Source organism: Coffea arabica, chromosome 5e, assembly GCF_036785885.1.
Source record: "Coffea arabica cultivar ET-39 chromosome 5e, Coffea Arabica ET-39 HiFi, whole genome shotgun sequence".
NCBI classification, from domain to species: Eukaryota; Viridiplantae; Streptophyta; class Magnoliopsida; order Gentianales; family Rubiaceae; genus Coffea; species Coffea arabica.
In genome coordinates this window covers 20,635,496-20,651,003 of record NC_092318.1, presented here as the reverse complement: position 1 = coordinate 20,651,003, position 15,508 = coordinate 20,635,496, and the positions used below count along the sequence as shown (strand labels likewise).

The 15,508-nt window shown below is 49.3% G+C and overlaps 1 protein-coding gene across 1 annotated transcript; it reads right to left on the bottom strand.

The window, feature by feature from the left end:
* Window positions 1–6,360: 6,360 nt before the first annotated feature.
* LOC140006917 (uncharacterized) lies at window positions 6,361–10,017 on the bottom strand. Its single transcript, XM_072049592.1, has one exon. It carries the CDS (start codon window positions 10,015–10,017, stop codon window positions 6,361–6,363), a length of 3,657 nt encoding a protein of 1,218 aa, XP_071905693.1.
* Window positions 10,018–15,508: the final 5,491 nt, after the last annotated feature.

Below are 15,508 nucleotides of genomic sequence, written 5' to 3'. Positions count from 1 at the left end.
ATGTAGTCAGAGGCTAAGCCTCCGGGGCGCCGAGGCGGGTCCTCGGCTTTTTTCCCTAGCAGTCCCAGGGAAAACACCCTGGAGATGGAGGCAATTTTAGAGGTCGCCTTGGAGGAGGCGCGCCTAGAGGTACTCCGAGAGAGATGCCCCTCATCGGAGTCCTCACCTGAGGGCACTTCAGGAGACTTCGTCGGTCTCCTCTTGGAAGATTCGGCTTTTTCTTTCCCCTGTCTTTTGAGGTATCTTCCTAGCTCCTCAAAAATGTTGGGGTTGTCTGATACGAACTCGGCCATCTTGGCGATGGCGTCATCGTTGTTGGGCTGGGTCCTTTGGGACCCTTGTTCTTCAGAGATGCGGTCTTGCTGGGCTCCCGAGGTCTGCCCAGCCCCTGTTGAGGGAACTCTTCCGCTTCTAGAGCACGTGGATCTCATTTTAGTAATAGTAGTCTCGTTCCCACAGACGGCGCCAATTGAAGAGGTGATTTTTGATGGGTGGCTGAACCGACCAGAATCAGGCTCCTCTGAGATGAAGTGAGGGGTATCCTCGTGTCCGAAGTGAATGGCGGGGCTTCTCCCCTGGGATCACTACGACGATCAAGTTAGTATGAGAACGAGAGAAAAGCAATAGTGTTGTCAAATGAACAGTATGCCCACTTGTTAGGCGTACATGAGGGGTATTTATAGAGCGAGAGTGGAGGGCAGGACGGAGGTCTTATGCCGGTGGGACCCATGCCCTGCCATTACGGCTCTGCTCCCTGTCAGGTGGCCTGACTCTGACACTGTAGCCGCCCGGACAGGGTGACGAGGAGTCTTACGCAGTAGTCATTAAGTGCGACAGTGCTTTTCAGATAAAGCACTGGCCCTGGATGATGTCAGGCGGGCTGACGTCATCAGCACGCAGCCGAGGCGGAGGTATGAGGTGTAGAGGTCATCTGGGCAGTAGACCAGGGGCCCGGCCGAGATCAGGGATCACACTCAGGACGAGACTGCGCTCTTGTGAGGGATGAACTGGAACCACCTCGGCCAATCAGGGATGGCCGAGGTGAGCATCCTCAGCAGCCTTTGCATTTTCCTACTTTCTACCGTTAAATGCATTCTGTCTTGCTATTTTTTATACGCTTGGTCTCTCTGAAAGAAACAATAAAGAGGGAATGACCATTGTTAGAATGGACCCTTATTCAAGAACTTTGGTAATCTTTAGCCGATGTGAAAGTATATACTAGTGCACGGGTCAAGACTCGAGACTATTTTGTACGAGGATATTTAGTCATTTGTAAGTGTGTGTACTACAATTGATCTTCTCCTTCTTCGCAAAACACACACGTACACAGACAGATAAAATCAATGATCTTAATAGGGTAAATTCAGAAGTAAATTGCCCCATGAAAAGTTATAATGTGGGAAATTTGCTAATTTTGTGTCTGAACTTTTATACTAAAACCAATTTCATCCTTAATGGCATTTTTTAATCAATTTAGTCCACGAATTATATTTTTTGTTCCAGTGTAAGCCTTCTATGGTGGTGCCACCACATTTTATCTCCTTTACGCAACTAGCTAGGGGTACTTTGGCCAAAGAAAGGTTAGATTCTACAATGTAAGAAATATGAGTCAATTCCTGAGTACAAATGAAGAAAAATAAGAACATTCAATTAAGTTGGGGAGAAAACCCAATATTTCATGAAAGTGGGTTGAAAAATCAAAATTTACAAATGCAAAACCACCAAATCACGCACTACTTCTTCTGGGTTTCATCGTTAACCTTCTTGTTCTTTTATGCACATAATCATATCCACAAAACCCTTTCCGGGAAGGTTAAATTGCTGCTCTAGTAAAAATATGTCATCTTTATTCTCCAATTTTTGAACCCCAACTCCATCACCATTCTTCAACTTCACTGAAATTCTCTCCAAATTTCTCCTTTCAAAAAAAAATTGACGACAAATAACAGAAGGCAAATTTGAAAGAAGAAAACGTGGATAATAGGATAAGGGGCATGTAGTGGAGCCAATCCACGTGTGACACGTGTCAGCTCGGCTGTGGCACGCGCGAGCTCGGCAATAGAGATCCAACAGCTCGGACACGTCAGCTCAGGAAAAAGGAAGGCCAGCTCGGCCATGGCCGCCGCCTCTCCATGAAGTGGGCCTAGTGGGCCGCTGCCTCCGGACCTTTAGGGGTTGTCATACGAAACCCTAGAAAGACTCCGAACCCTAAGGGGACTCTGACTCCTAGATGGAAACTACTACCCACAAGCCTATAAATATGGCACCACGCGACAACACAAGGTATACCGTCTATAGTACACTATACTGTTACCCTACTCATAAGCTCTACTAACTTGACCGTCGGAGTTACTCCGGGGAACTAGCCCCGCCGTTTGTCCATTTGCAGGTCGGTTCGCTCACCTCGCCAGCTCACTCCCTCTTAGCTCGTTCAGCCGTCCTAGCTCAGCTCGGATCTTGTTTTTGGCAGTCGCATCAATTGGCGCCGTCTGTGGGAAACACGTAATTCTTTTCTTGCGAATCATGCCAAGGACTAGATCTCAGAGGAGCGCTGACGGATCCAAGGTGAATGAACGAAGTGGCCCCCAAAACCCCCCTCGGGGTCCGACTCCTGGAGACGAGGGGACGGGGCTCTCACGAATCCCGCCTGAACAGCTGGTTCAGACGGTGGCAGAAAACCTACCTACCATCGAGGCAATCATGAACTATCTCAAAGGGCATACGGGAGGCCATCATGACCAGGAGCCTAAGGTCTAAGGAGTGGAAGGAGTTGGGCTGTCAGAATCCCGAACAGGGAGCCCTAATGATGCGGTTGAGCACGAGGCCCAAAGTGTACAAGTAGACCCTGTGAAGGTGCCCCTAGGCCCAGTGACACGAGCACGAGCTAAGAGATTCAAGGAGTCCCTCCAAGCCTTAGTACGTGCCATCCAAACCCAAGAGAAACCGGGCATTGAAGGAATTGGAATATCCTTGCACGACTACTAAAATGCTGCTTACAATTGAAGATACAAGTGTTCAAGCTCCAAACGGCGGGCTGAGCCACAGTTAAGTACCCTCGCTGAGCCGTACGGGGGTCTCGCTATGATCTATAGTTAGTTGGGCTAGCTTTCGGTCAAGTGAAGGCCCAAGGGGCTGGCCGAACTTTCCTTGTTATTTTTCCAGTTTATTAGGTCTTAGTCACGGCTATAAATAGCCTGAAGTCGCATGTTACATTCAGTTTTTGAAAGTATTGAATAAAATTTCCAGAATTTCGTCCATTCCTTGTGGCAAATTCCCTTAGCTTGTGAAAGCTAAGTTGAACATCCTAGAGTTGATCCTAGGCTGTTCTTGACTTATCAATCAAACACACACACTTGATTGTGGCGTCCTCTACCGTTAAATCTGTTCTTGAGTGGTCCAAATTCGGGTTCAACTCCATCAAATCTTCATCGTGTTCCTCTAGATCCGAAGTAGCTTCCGTCTCTCGCATCAGCTGGCATCAGAGCTGGTTAGAGGTATCACGAATATCCCTTTTTATTGTTTTTAGATCTATTTTAGTCTTCTAAATTCGTAGCTCAAGTGCTCGGGTTTGTCAAGTCCGAAATCTGTCTTGGTTGTTTCCTTGTCAGAAATCTGTCTTTGTTGTTTAGTTGTTGTCCGAAATTTTCTGTCCAGTTTTGTCTTGTGTTTATGTTCTGTTTAAATCCAAAAAAAATCTATTGTGATGCATACCTTATTGTCATTCCCTTGAGTCGTTGCTGGAATTAATTTGCTGGGATGTCGAATCTGTTTGCACTTGTTTCTTGAACCTTTGTGTTGTTGCTTTGCAAAACTCGAACATCAAAACCTTATTGTGGAAGTCTTGAGCTTCTTGGATCAAAGAGGTTAATCTTCGCAGTCTTGAAACCTGAAATAAACCTTCAACCGTGTTCTTGTTTTCATGGAACTTTGATCTTGAAACCAAATCTGTCCAAGTTGTTTACGTTAATTGCTGTGAAATTGTGGTCTAAACTAGCTGGCTATTGTGTGAAAACACCCCATCAGAAGTCAAAAAAAAAAAATTCAAGAAAGACGGCTCTAGTTTCCAATTCTTGACCAGCCTTCAAGTTTTACCAAATCTGATTCAAACTTGGACTTCCAAATCTGAACAGCCCTAGTCTTGGTCAGCCTTCAAGCCACCAAATTTGATTCAAACTTAGACTTCCAAATCTGAACAACCTCCAATTCTTGACAGCCTACAAGTTTACCAAATTTGGTGCAAAATCTGACTTCCAAATCTGACCAGCCCCAAAATTTCGAATTTGAACCACTTGGGACTCCCAAATCTGACCAAACTCCAAGGTTTCCAATCCTTGGCAACCCCAAGTGTCCAAATCAGATCAAACTTTCCAATTTTCGAATCTTGAGTTCTTGAATTTTCCTAAAACCGTTGGAGCAATTGTGACACCCGATTGGGCTGAGTTTGCTAATGAAATTTTTGAAGTTTAAATGAATTCGGAGGTGATTTTTGGTGGGTGGCTGAACCGACCAGAATCAGGCTCCTCTGAGATGAAGTGAGGGGTATCCTCGTGTCCGAAGTGAATAGTGGGGCTTCTCCCCTGGGATCACTCCGACGATCAAGTTAGTATGAGAACGAGAGAAAAGTAATAGTGTTGTCAAATGAACAGTATGCTCACTAGTTAGGCGTACATGAGGGGTATTTATAGAGCGAGAGTGGAGGGCAGGACGGAGGTCTTATGCCGGTGGGACCCATGCCCTGCCATTACGGCTCTGCTTCCTGTCAGGTGGCCTGACTCTGACACTGTAGCCGCCCGGATAGGGTGACGAGGAGTCTTACGCAGTAGTCATTAAGTGCGACAGTGCTTTTCAGATAAAGCACTGGCCCTGGATGATGTCAGGCGGGCTGACGTCATCAGCACGCAGCCGAGGCGGAGGTATGAGGTGTAGAGGTCATCTGGGCAGTAGACCAGGGGCCCGGCCGAGATCAGGGATCACACTCAGGACGAGACTGCGCTCTTGTGAGGGATGAACTGGAACCACCTCGGCCAATCAGGGATGGTCGAGGTGAGCATCCTCAATAAGCCCCCCAAGCCTCGGAAGTTCCGAGTCCTGGAGGTACCGGGGCTTACTGGTACCGAGGTCGTACAGGGTCGGAGGCCCAAGACAGTTCCGTACGATGCGCGGGCGCGACACGTAGGCCTGTCCACTGATAGGACGTGGTGAGCAGAGTGGTCACGTCGTGAAGTAGTGGGTTAGGGTGTTCTTGTAGGAAGCTATCCGAGCTCAGGCAAGGTCTCTTTTCTCGTCGATGAGGTCGAGATCTAACTGCCTCTGTTCTCCGTTCACCTCAGCTACATAGGCTGTTAGCCGAGGGCTGGGTGTGAGGAGCTCAGCAGGGAGGGCAGCCTCGGCTCCATAGGTCAAGGAGAAGGGAGTCTCTTGCGTGGATGACCTCGGCGTGGTCCGATATGACCACAGAACACTGGGGAGTTCCTCCACCCAAGATGATCCAGCTCGGTGTAGTCGGGTTTTGAGGCCATGCAAGAGAGTTCGGTTAGATTTTCTGCCTGACCATTGGCCTGAGGGTGGCCTACCGAAGTGAAGTGTTGCTTGATGTCGAGGTTCTCGCACCAAGTCTTAAATGGGTTCTCGGCAAACTGTCTCCCATTGTCCGAGATGATGATCTGAGGTATGCCGAAGCGGCAGATAATGTATTTCCAAAAGAATTTTTGAATGGCCAGCCCTGTGATGGTCCGTAGAGGCTCGGCCTCGACCCACTTAGTGAAGTAGTCCACAGCGGTCACCAGAAAGGTATAACCCCCGACCGCTTTAGGGAAAGGACCGATGATGTCTGTCCCCCATTGCTCAAATGGCCAGGGTGAGGTGATTGGAACCATGAAGTTCGAGGGTTGGTGAAGCTCAGGGGCGTGGACTTGGCACGATGGGCAGCTGAGAACAAGATTTTGGGCATCTTGTCGAACGGAGGGCCAGAAGTACCCAAGAAGTAAGGTCTTCCTGGCTAACATTCTGTGGCCGACGTGAGCTCCACACAGGCCTTCGTGTATCTCATGGAGGACCTGGCGTCCTACCTCGGGTGTAACGCATCTCAGCCATGGGCCAAGGTATAAGCGTTTATACAGTTCTCCATCGCGGAGCGCGTACCGAGCGAATTTGCGTTGTATCCTTTTCGCCTCGGCTCGGTCCTCGGGGAGGACTCCCTGCCCTAAGAAAAGGATGAACGGGCTCATCCATGTTTCTCCCGTGTTCACAGGGCAGGCCACCTCTTTCATGTATCCCGACTCGCTCAACACTTCCACCAAAACGGTCTTGTTGAGGTCAGAAAATGAGGTGGAAGCCAACCGGGATAAGGAGTCGGCCCGCCTATTCTGGGAGCGGGGGACTCTTTGGATTTCGAAAGATTCGGAAGTATGCGATGAGTTGGTGGACTTTAGATAGATACCGTTGCATGGTTTCATCCTTGACCTCATACTCACCAAGGACCTGGCAGACTACGAGTTGGGAGTCGCTGCGGACGTGGATCCGTTGTGCACCAAGCCTGCGGGCTAGCTGGAGTCCCGCGATCAAAGCCTCATATTCGGCTTCATTGTTGGTGGCCGGGAAGTCAAAACGGAGGGCATACGAGCACACTTCTCCCTGGGGGCCCTCTAGGAGCAGTCCTGCTCCACTTCCATCCCCATTAGAGGATCCGTCCACATACAACATCCACAGGTGTGGGGTGGACACTTCGGCTATGGCGGAAGTGGACTCTCGACCTTCCGTGAATGTGAGATCGGCCAAGAAGTCGGCTAAGGCTTGAGCTTTCATGGCGGTGCGCGGCTCATACGACAGGTCGCACTCCCCCAACTCAACGGCCCACTTGGTGAGGCGCCCGGAGGCCTCGGGCCGCACCAGTATCTGTCGGAGAGGATGGTCGGTCCTGACGGAGATGGGATGAGCTAAGAAATAGGGTTTCAGCCGCCGGGCGGCGTGGACTAGTCCTAGCACAAGTTTTTCCACCTGAGTGTATCGAGTCTCCGGCCCGCGGAGAGCTCGGCTGACGTAGTAGACTGGCACTTGGGTGCCCTCGTCCCGGATAAGAACAGCGTTGACAGCCTCGTCGGCTGCGGAGAGGTAGGGGTAGAGCTTCTCCTCGGGCCGAGGTGAAGCGAGAGTGGGTAGGTGATGGAGGTATTGCTTCAGCTTGTCGAAAGCAGCCTGGCACTCTTCCGTCCAGGCAAACTGATCAGCCTTCTTGAGCACCTTAAAGAAGGGCAGAGCTTTCTCAGCTGATTGGGACAGGAAGCGATTCAGCGCGGCCAGGCGTCCATTCAGCCGTTGGACTTCTCGGATGTTCCGAGGTGGGGACATGTCCTGAATGGCCTTGTCCTTGTCGGGGTTGGCCTCGATTCCCCGGTGGGAAACCAGATACCCCAAGAATTTTCTCGAGGCGACGCCGAAGACGCACTTCTTGGGATTCAGCTTCATCCTCGAGTCTCGCAGGACACCAAAGACTTCCCTCACGTCTGACAGAAAGGATGAAGTTGCGAGATTTTTGACGAGGATGTCATCCACATAGGCCTCCACATTGCGGCCGATCTGATTCTTGAAGAGTCGGTTGATCAGCCTTTGGTAGGTCGCCCCGGCGTTCTTTAGCCCGAAGGGCATGGTAGTGTAACAATAAGTAACTCGGTCGGTGTAGAACGCCGTTTTCTCTTGGTCCTCCTCACTCATTCCTATTTGATGATACCCTTTGAAGGCATCTAGGAAGCAGAGGACTACATATCCTATCGCCGAGTCGACGAGGGCGTCTATCCTCGGCAGAGGATAACAATCTTTGGGGCAGGCCTTGTTGAGGTCGGTGAAGTGTACGCACATTCTCCATCCACCGGTGTCCTTTTTGACCATGACTGGGTTGGACAGCCAGGTGGGATATTGGAGCTCATGGATCATCTTGGCCGGCAAGAGCTTGTCGACCTCATCCAATATGGCCTTGCTACGTTCGGGGACGAAGTGCCTTCGTTTCTGCCGCACAGGTCGGGCCTGTGGGTTAACGTTCAGTTGGTGAGTCATGAGCTCGGGTGGCACTCCGACCACTTCATCTGCGGACCACGCGAAGACGTCTCGGTGGTCCTTGATCAGGGAGATCATTTCTTCTTTCAGGGGTGAGGGGAGTCCGGCCCCTACTTGGACCACTTGGTCAGGTTTCGCTTCATCCAAGACCACTAGTTCCACCTCATCCCCGGGCTCAAGCCTGTTGGGGTCTCCTGCCTTCTGAAGGTCGATGCAGTCTATGGAGAGGACCGCTGGCCTCTTTCCTTCTGACCTCGGTGAGGGCCAGGGTGTGACTGCTGCTTGAATGGTGGCGAGGTAGCATTCCCGGGCGGCGCCCACGTCGCTGCTCACCTCGGCCACCCCCGCAGATGTTGGAAATTTAAATCTCAGGTGGTAGGTAGAGTATACGGCTCTCAAGGCGTTGAGCGTGGGCCGGCCTATCAGCATGTTGTAGGGGGAGTCTGCTTTGACCACCGTAAAACTGACAGGCACAGTTCGGCAGCGAGGATGACGCCCGATAGTTACCATCAGGGTCACCATGCCATCCGGGTGGACGACGTGTCCCCCGAAACCGATAAGGGGAGTTCTGACCGGAGTGAGTTGCTCCTGGGTCAGCTTCAAACTCTCGAAAGTTCGGTAGTACAAGACGTCTACCGAGCTTCCGGGGTCGACATAGACCTTTTTGACTATGTAATTATTGGTAAGGACTTCAATCACGAGGGCCTCGTGATTGCTGGAGGCGGCAGGGACAGGGTCATGGGGACCATAGGTAATCACCTCGGATAACCTGGAACTCGATTCGGCCACCTCCATATCAGCTTGGCGGTAAGTCCTTTTTCGGGAGTTCTGACTGTCTCCTCCAGTGGGGCCACCCGAGATGGTGTTGATCACCCCGGCGATGTTCGGGCCATAGCCTGGCGATCCGTCGCGTGGAGGTCTCCGATCCCCATTTCGGTCCTCGGGACCTCGGCACTGAAGCTTAGTGTCCCGCCTGTCTTCTCGGCGAGGACCTCGGCTCTCCCGGTGGGAGGCGCTTCGGTTGAAGGTTCCATCCTTGCGGACAAACTGCTTCAAGTATCCCTGGCGGATCAGGTTTTCAATTTCTCGCTTCAAGTCGTTGCAGTCTTCGGTCTCGTGCCCCACATCTCGGTGGTAGGCACAGTAGAGGTTGGAATTCCTCTTATCCCTTCTTCCTGGGATCTCAGGGGGAGTTCGGCCGAGGTGATTCTGCCTCATCACAGCTAGAACATGGGATCGGCGGGAATTGAGGGGTGTCAGCTCGGCGTCCGAGGTGGACGATCTGCCTTTCACGATCCGGTCGAAGACACTCCGGCGATCTCGGAGTTGGTTTGAAGTGCTACTTGGGCCTGGTTCACCTCGGCCAGTGTCTTTCCTCCTCCGGGGATCTTGCCACGTACGAGATGCTTGGGCTTCTCGCTTCATGCGATTTACATCTTCACTTCGGATTCCCTGGTCCACTCTTTCCCAGAGCTCCAGAAGTGTATGGGGGTACTGCCGATGGATTTCGGTGTTGAAGATCCCTGCCACTAACCCGTTGGTGAAGGCAGCGATAGTTACCTGCTCATTCTGATCAGGTATCTGCACATTCTCCTCGTTGAACCTTTGAACATACGAGCGAAGTGACTCGCCCTGACCCTGTTGCAGGTTCAAGAGGTAAGCAGAAGTCTTTGTGATTGGTCGAGACGACACAAAGCGGTGGATGAACCGGTCTATTAGCTCATCCAAGGAGGAAATGCTCCTTGGTTCCAAACTCCAGAACCACTTCCGGGCAGTCCCGTGTAGGAAGATGGGGAAAGCCTGACAGATCACGGCGTCGGGGACGCAGTAGAGTCGGAATGCGGAGATGAAGGCGCGGAGGTGATCCTCGGGGTCACCTCGGCCGTCATAGGTGTGCAAGTTTGGAAGCTTAAAGTTTGGGGGCACCATCTCCCCGTTGATGTCATCTGTGAAGGGCGGGGCCCGCATGTAGTCAGAGGCTAAGCCTCCGAGGCGCCGAGGCGCCGAGGCGGGTCCTCGGTTTTTTTCCCTAGCAGTCCCCGGGAAAACACCCTGAAGATGGAGGCAATTTTAGAGGTCGCCTTGGAGGAGGCGCGCCTAGAGGTACTCCGAGAGAGACGCCCCTCATCGGAGTCCTCACCTGAGGGCACTTCAGGAGACTTCGTCGGTCTCCTCTTGGAAGATTCGGCTTTTTCTTTCCCCTGTCTTTTGAGGTATCTTCCTAGCTCCTCAAAAATGTTGGGGTTGTCTGATACGAACTCGGCCATCTTGGCGATGGCGTCATCGTTGTTGGGCTGGGTCCTTTGGGACCCTTGTTCTTCAGAGATGCGGTCTTGCTGGGCTCCCGAGGTCTGCCCAGCCCCTGTTGAGGGAACTCTTCCTCTTCTAGAGCGCGTGGATCTCATTTTAGTAATAGTAGTCTCGTTCCCACAGACGGCGCCAATTGAAGAGGTGATTTTTGGTGGGTGGCTGAACCGACCAGAATCAGGCTCCTCTGAGATGAAGTGAGGGGTATCCTCGTGTCCGAAGTGAATGGCGGGGCTTCTCCCCTGGGATCACTCCGACGATCAAGTTAGTATGAGAACGAGAGAAAGGCAATAGTGTTGTCAAATGAACAGTATGCTCACTTGTTAGGCGTACATGAGGGGTATTTATAGAGCGAGAGTGGAGGGCAGGACGGAGGTCTTATGCCGGTGGGACCCATGTCCTGCCATTACGGCTCTGCTCCCTGTCAGGTGGCCTGACTCTGACACTGTAGCCGCCCGGACAGGGTGACGAGGAGTCTTACGCAGTAGTCATTAAGTGCGACAGTGCTTTTCAGATAAAGCACTGGCCCTGGATGATGTCAGGCGGGCTGACGTCATCAGCACGCAGCCGAGGCGGAGGTATGAGGTGTAGAGGTCATCTGGGCAGTAGACCAGGGGCCCGACCGAGATCAGGGATCACACTCAGGACGAGACTGCGCTCTTGTGAGGGATGAACTGGAACCACCTCGGCCAATCAGGGATGGCCGAGGTGAGCATCCTCAGCAGCCTTTGCATTTTCCTACTTTCTACCGTTAAATGCATTCTGTCTTGCTATTTTTTATACGCTTGGTCTCTCTGAAAGAAACAATAAAGAGGGAATGACCATTGTTAGAATGGACCCTTATTCAAGAACTTTGGTAATCTTTAGCCGATGTGAAAGTATATACTAGTACACGGGTCAAGACTCGAGACTATTTTGTACAAGGATATTTAGTCATTTGTAAGTGTGTGTACTACAATTGATCTTCTCCTTCTTCGCAAAACACACACGTACACAGACAGATAAAATCAATGATCTTAATAGGGTAAATTCAGAAGTAAATTGCCCCATGAAAAGTTATAATGTGGGAAATTTGCTAATTTTGTGTCTGAACTTTTACACTAAAATCAATTTCATCCTTAATGGCATTTTTTAATCAATTTAGTCCACGAATTATATTTTTTGTTCCAGTGTAAGCCTTCTATGGTGGTGCCACCACATTTTATCTCTTTTACGCAACTAGGTAGGGGTACTTTGGCCAAAGAAAGGTTAGATTCTACAATGTAAGAAATATGAGTCAATTCCTGAGTACAAATGAAGAAAAATAAGAACATTCAATTAAGTTGGGGAGAAAACCCAATATTTCATTAAAGTGGGTTGAAAAATCAAAATTTACAAATGCAAAACCACCAAATCACGCACTACTTCTTCTGGGTTTCATCGTTAACCTTCTTGTTCTTTTATGCACATAATCATATCCACAAAACCCTTTCCGGGAAGGTTAAATTGCTGCTCTAGTAAAAATATGTCATCTTTATTCTCCAATTTTTGAACCCCAACTCCATCACCATTCTTCAACTTCACTGAAATTCTCTCCAAATTTCTCCTTTCAAAAAAAAAAATTGACGACAAATAACAGAAGGCAAATTTGAAAGAAGAAAACGTGGATAATAGGATAAGGGGCATGTAGTGGAGCCAATCCACGTGTGACACGTGTCAGCTCGGCTGTGGCACGCGCGAGCTCGGCAATAGAGATCCAACAGCTCGGACACGTCAGCTCAGGAAAAAGGAAGGCCAGCTCGGCCATGGCCGCCGCCTCTCCATGAAGTGGGCCTAGTGGGCCGCTGCCTCCGGACCTTTAGGGGTTGTCATACGAAACCCTAGAAAGACTCCGAACCCTAAGGGGACTCTGACTCCTAGATGGAAACTACTACCCACAAGCCTATAAATTTGGCACCACGCGACAACACAAGGTATACCGTCTATAGTACACTATACTGTTACCCTACTCATAAGCTCTACTAACTTGACCGTCGGAGTTACTCCGGGGAACTAGCCCCGCCGTTTGTCCATTTGCAGGTCGGTTCGCTCACCTCGCCAGCTCGCTCCCTCTTAGCTCGTTCAGCCGTCCTAGCTCAGCTCGGATCTTGTTTTTGGCAGTCGCATCAATTGGCGCCGTCTGTGGGAAACACGTAATTCTTTTCTTGCGAATCATGCCAAGGACTAGATCTCAGAGGAGCGCTGACGGATCCAAGGTGAATGAACGAAGTGGCCCCCAAAACCCCCCTCGGGGTCCGACTCCTGGAGACGAGGGGACGGGGCTCTCACGAATCCCGCCTGAACAGCTGGTTCAGACGGTGGCAGAAAACCTACCTACCATCGAGGCAATCATGAACTACCTCAAAGGGCAGACGGGAGGCCATCATGACCAGGAGCCTAAGGTCTAAGGAGTGGAAGGAGTTGGGCTGTCAGAATCCCGAACAGGGAGCCCTAATGATGCGGTTGAGCACGAGGCCCAAAGTGTACAAGTAGACCCTGTGAAGGTGCCCCTAGGCCCAGTGACACGAGCACGAGCTAAGAGATTCAAGGAGTCCCTCCAAGCCTTGGTACGTGCCATCCAAACCCAAGAGAAACCGGGCATTGAAGGAATTGAGTTGGAATATCCTTGCACGACTACTAAAATGCTGCTTACAATTGAAGATACAAGTGTTCAAGCTCCAAACGGCGGGCTGAGCCGCAGTTAAGTACCCTCGCTGAGCCGTACGGGGGTCTCGCTATGATCTATAGTTAGTTGGGCTAGCTTTCGGTCAAGTGAAGGCCCAAGGGGCTGGCCGAACTTTCCTTGTTATTTTTCCAATTTATTAGGTCTTAGTCACGGCTATAAATAGCCTGAAGTCGCATGTTACATTCAGTTTTTGAAAGTATTGAATAAAATTTCCAGAATTTCGTCCCTTCCTTGTGGCAAATTCCCTTAGCTTGTGAAAGCTAAGTTGAACATCCTAGAGTTGATCCTAGGCTGTTCTTGACTTATCAATCAAACACACACACTTGATTGTGGCGTCCTCTACCGTTAAATCTGTTCTTGAGTGGTCCAAATTCGGGTTCAACTCCATCAAATCTTCATCGTGTTCCTCTAGATCCGAAGTAGCTTCCGTCTCTCGCATCAGCTGGCATCAGAGCAGGTTAGAGGTATCACGAATATCCCTTTTTATTGTTTTTAGATCTATTTTAGTCTTCTAAATTCGTAGCTCAAGTGCTCGGGTTTGTCAAGTCCGAAATCTGTCTTGGTTGTTTCCTTGTCAGAAATCTGTCTTTGTTGTTTAGTTGTTGTCCGAAATTTTCTGTCCAGTTTTGTCTTGTGTTTATGTTCTGTTTAAATCCAAAAAAAATCTATTGTGATGCATACCTTATTGTCATTCCCTTGAGTCGTTGCTAGAATTAATTTGCTGGGATGTCGAATCTGTTTGCACTTGTTTCTTGAACCTTTGTGTTGTTGCTTTGCAAAACTCGAACATCAAAACCTTATTGTGGAAGTCTTGAGCTTCTTGGATCAAAGAGGTTAATCTTCGCAGTCTTGAAACCTGAAATAAACCTTCAACCGTGTTCTTGTTTTCATTGAACTTTGATCTTGAAACCAAATCTGTCCAAGTTGTTTACGTTAATTGCTGTGAAATTGTGGTCTAAACTAGTTGGCTATTGTGTGAAAACACCCCATCAGAAGTCAAAAAAACAAATTCAAGAAAGACGGCTCTAGTTTCCAATTCTTGACCAGCCTTCAAGTTTTACCAAATCTGATTCAAACTTGGACTTCCAAATCTGAACAGCCCTAGTCTTGGTCAGCCTTCAAGCCACCAAATTTGATTCAAACTTGGACTTCCAAATCTGAACAACCTCCAATTCTTGACAGCCTACAAGTTTACCAAATTTGGTGCAAAATCTGACTTCCAAATCTGACCAGCCCCAAAATTTCGGATTTGAACCACTTGGGACTCCCAAATCTGACCAAACTCCAAGGTTTCCAATCCTTGGCAACCCCAAGTGTCCAAATCAGATCAAACTTTCCAATTTCCGAATCTTGAATTCTTGAATTTTCCTAAAACCGTTGGAGCAATTGTGACACCCGATTGGGCTGAGTTTTAGGTAGTAGACTGCCCATTATTTGAGCAGCCTAAGGCCACCCAAAATACTCCAAAACCCTTACCAAAAAGACCACGGACCAGCAGCTCAACAAATTCCAGAAAATTGGGTTTCGGGTAGAGTTTTCTAGGATTTTCAAAATTTCAGCATTCAAGTTAATTGTCTTACTTTCTTTTGAGTCGTTAGTTATTGTCCAGCTATATTCTGAGTCTTGAGTCGTGTCTAGGTCTTCAGTCATACACCTCCATTTATTGCTACTAGCTTGTGTGTCACTTGTTGACTAGTCAAGAACGTATACTGCGGTGACGCCTAGTTTGTTCAACCCGAGCAACTAGCAAGCCAAGGAATTGCTTGGTAAGATTATTAGAGAGTGATACACTTGAGTGAAACACGAGTGTGAGTGACCTATACATCGTATTAAAAAAAAAGAGAGAGGAACTCGTTTTTGTTTATTTGTTTTGCTGGTGGACTAAATATGTCTAGTGAAGTTGGTGAACAAACCATGGACATCAAACTACAGTTGGAAGCCATGATGAGGGAGTTCAAACGATTACTTAAGAATGAAATTGAACCATTGCATGATCGAATTGATCAGTTGGAGAACTCGAGACCTCCACCTACCCCGAGTAAGGGCAAAGAATCGGCATACTCAAACGATGAAGAGGAAGCGTTTGAGGGAAGGTACCAAAATGATCAAAGGTTCCAACGTCGAGGAGATGACACCATTAAAGGTGTCAAACTCAAGATTCCCTCATTCCAAGGCAAGTCGGACCCCGAGGCGTACTTGGAGTGGGAACGGAAAATTGAGTTAGTCTATGAATGCCACACCTATACGGAGGAGCAAAAGGTGAAACTAGCAGCCGTAGAATTCACTGACTACGCCTCCATTTGGTGGGACCAACTTAGACTGAGCCGAAGGAGAAATCGTGAGAGACCTGTGGAAACTTGGGAGGAAATGAGGAGTCTGATGAGAAAAAGGTTTGTTCCGAGCTACTATAGTCGAGATCTACACCGTCGGCTACAAGCTCTCAACCAA

Bases quoted from the DNA above. Each gene is read 5' to 3' on its own strand.
- LOC140006917 (XM_072049592.1), bottom strand. From the start codon at position 10,017: ATGCGGGCCCCGCCCTTCACAGATGACATCAACGGGGAGATGGTGCCC.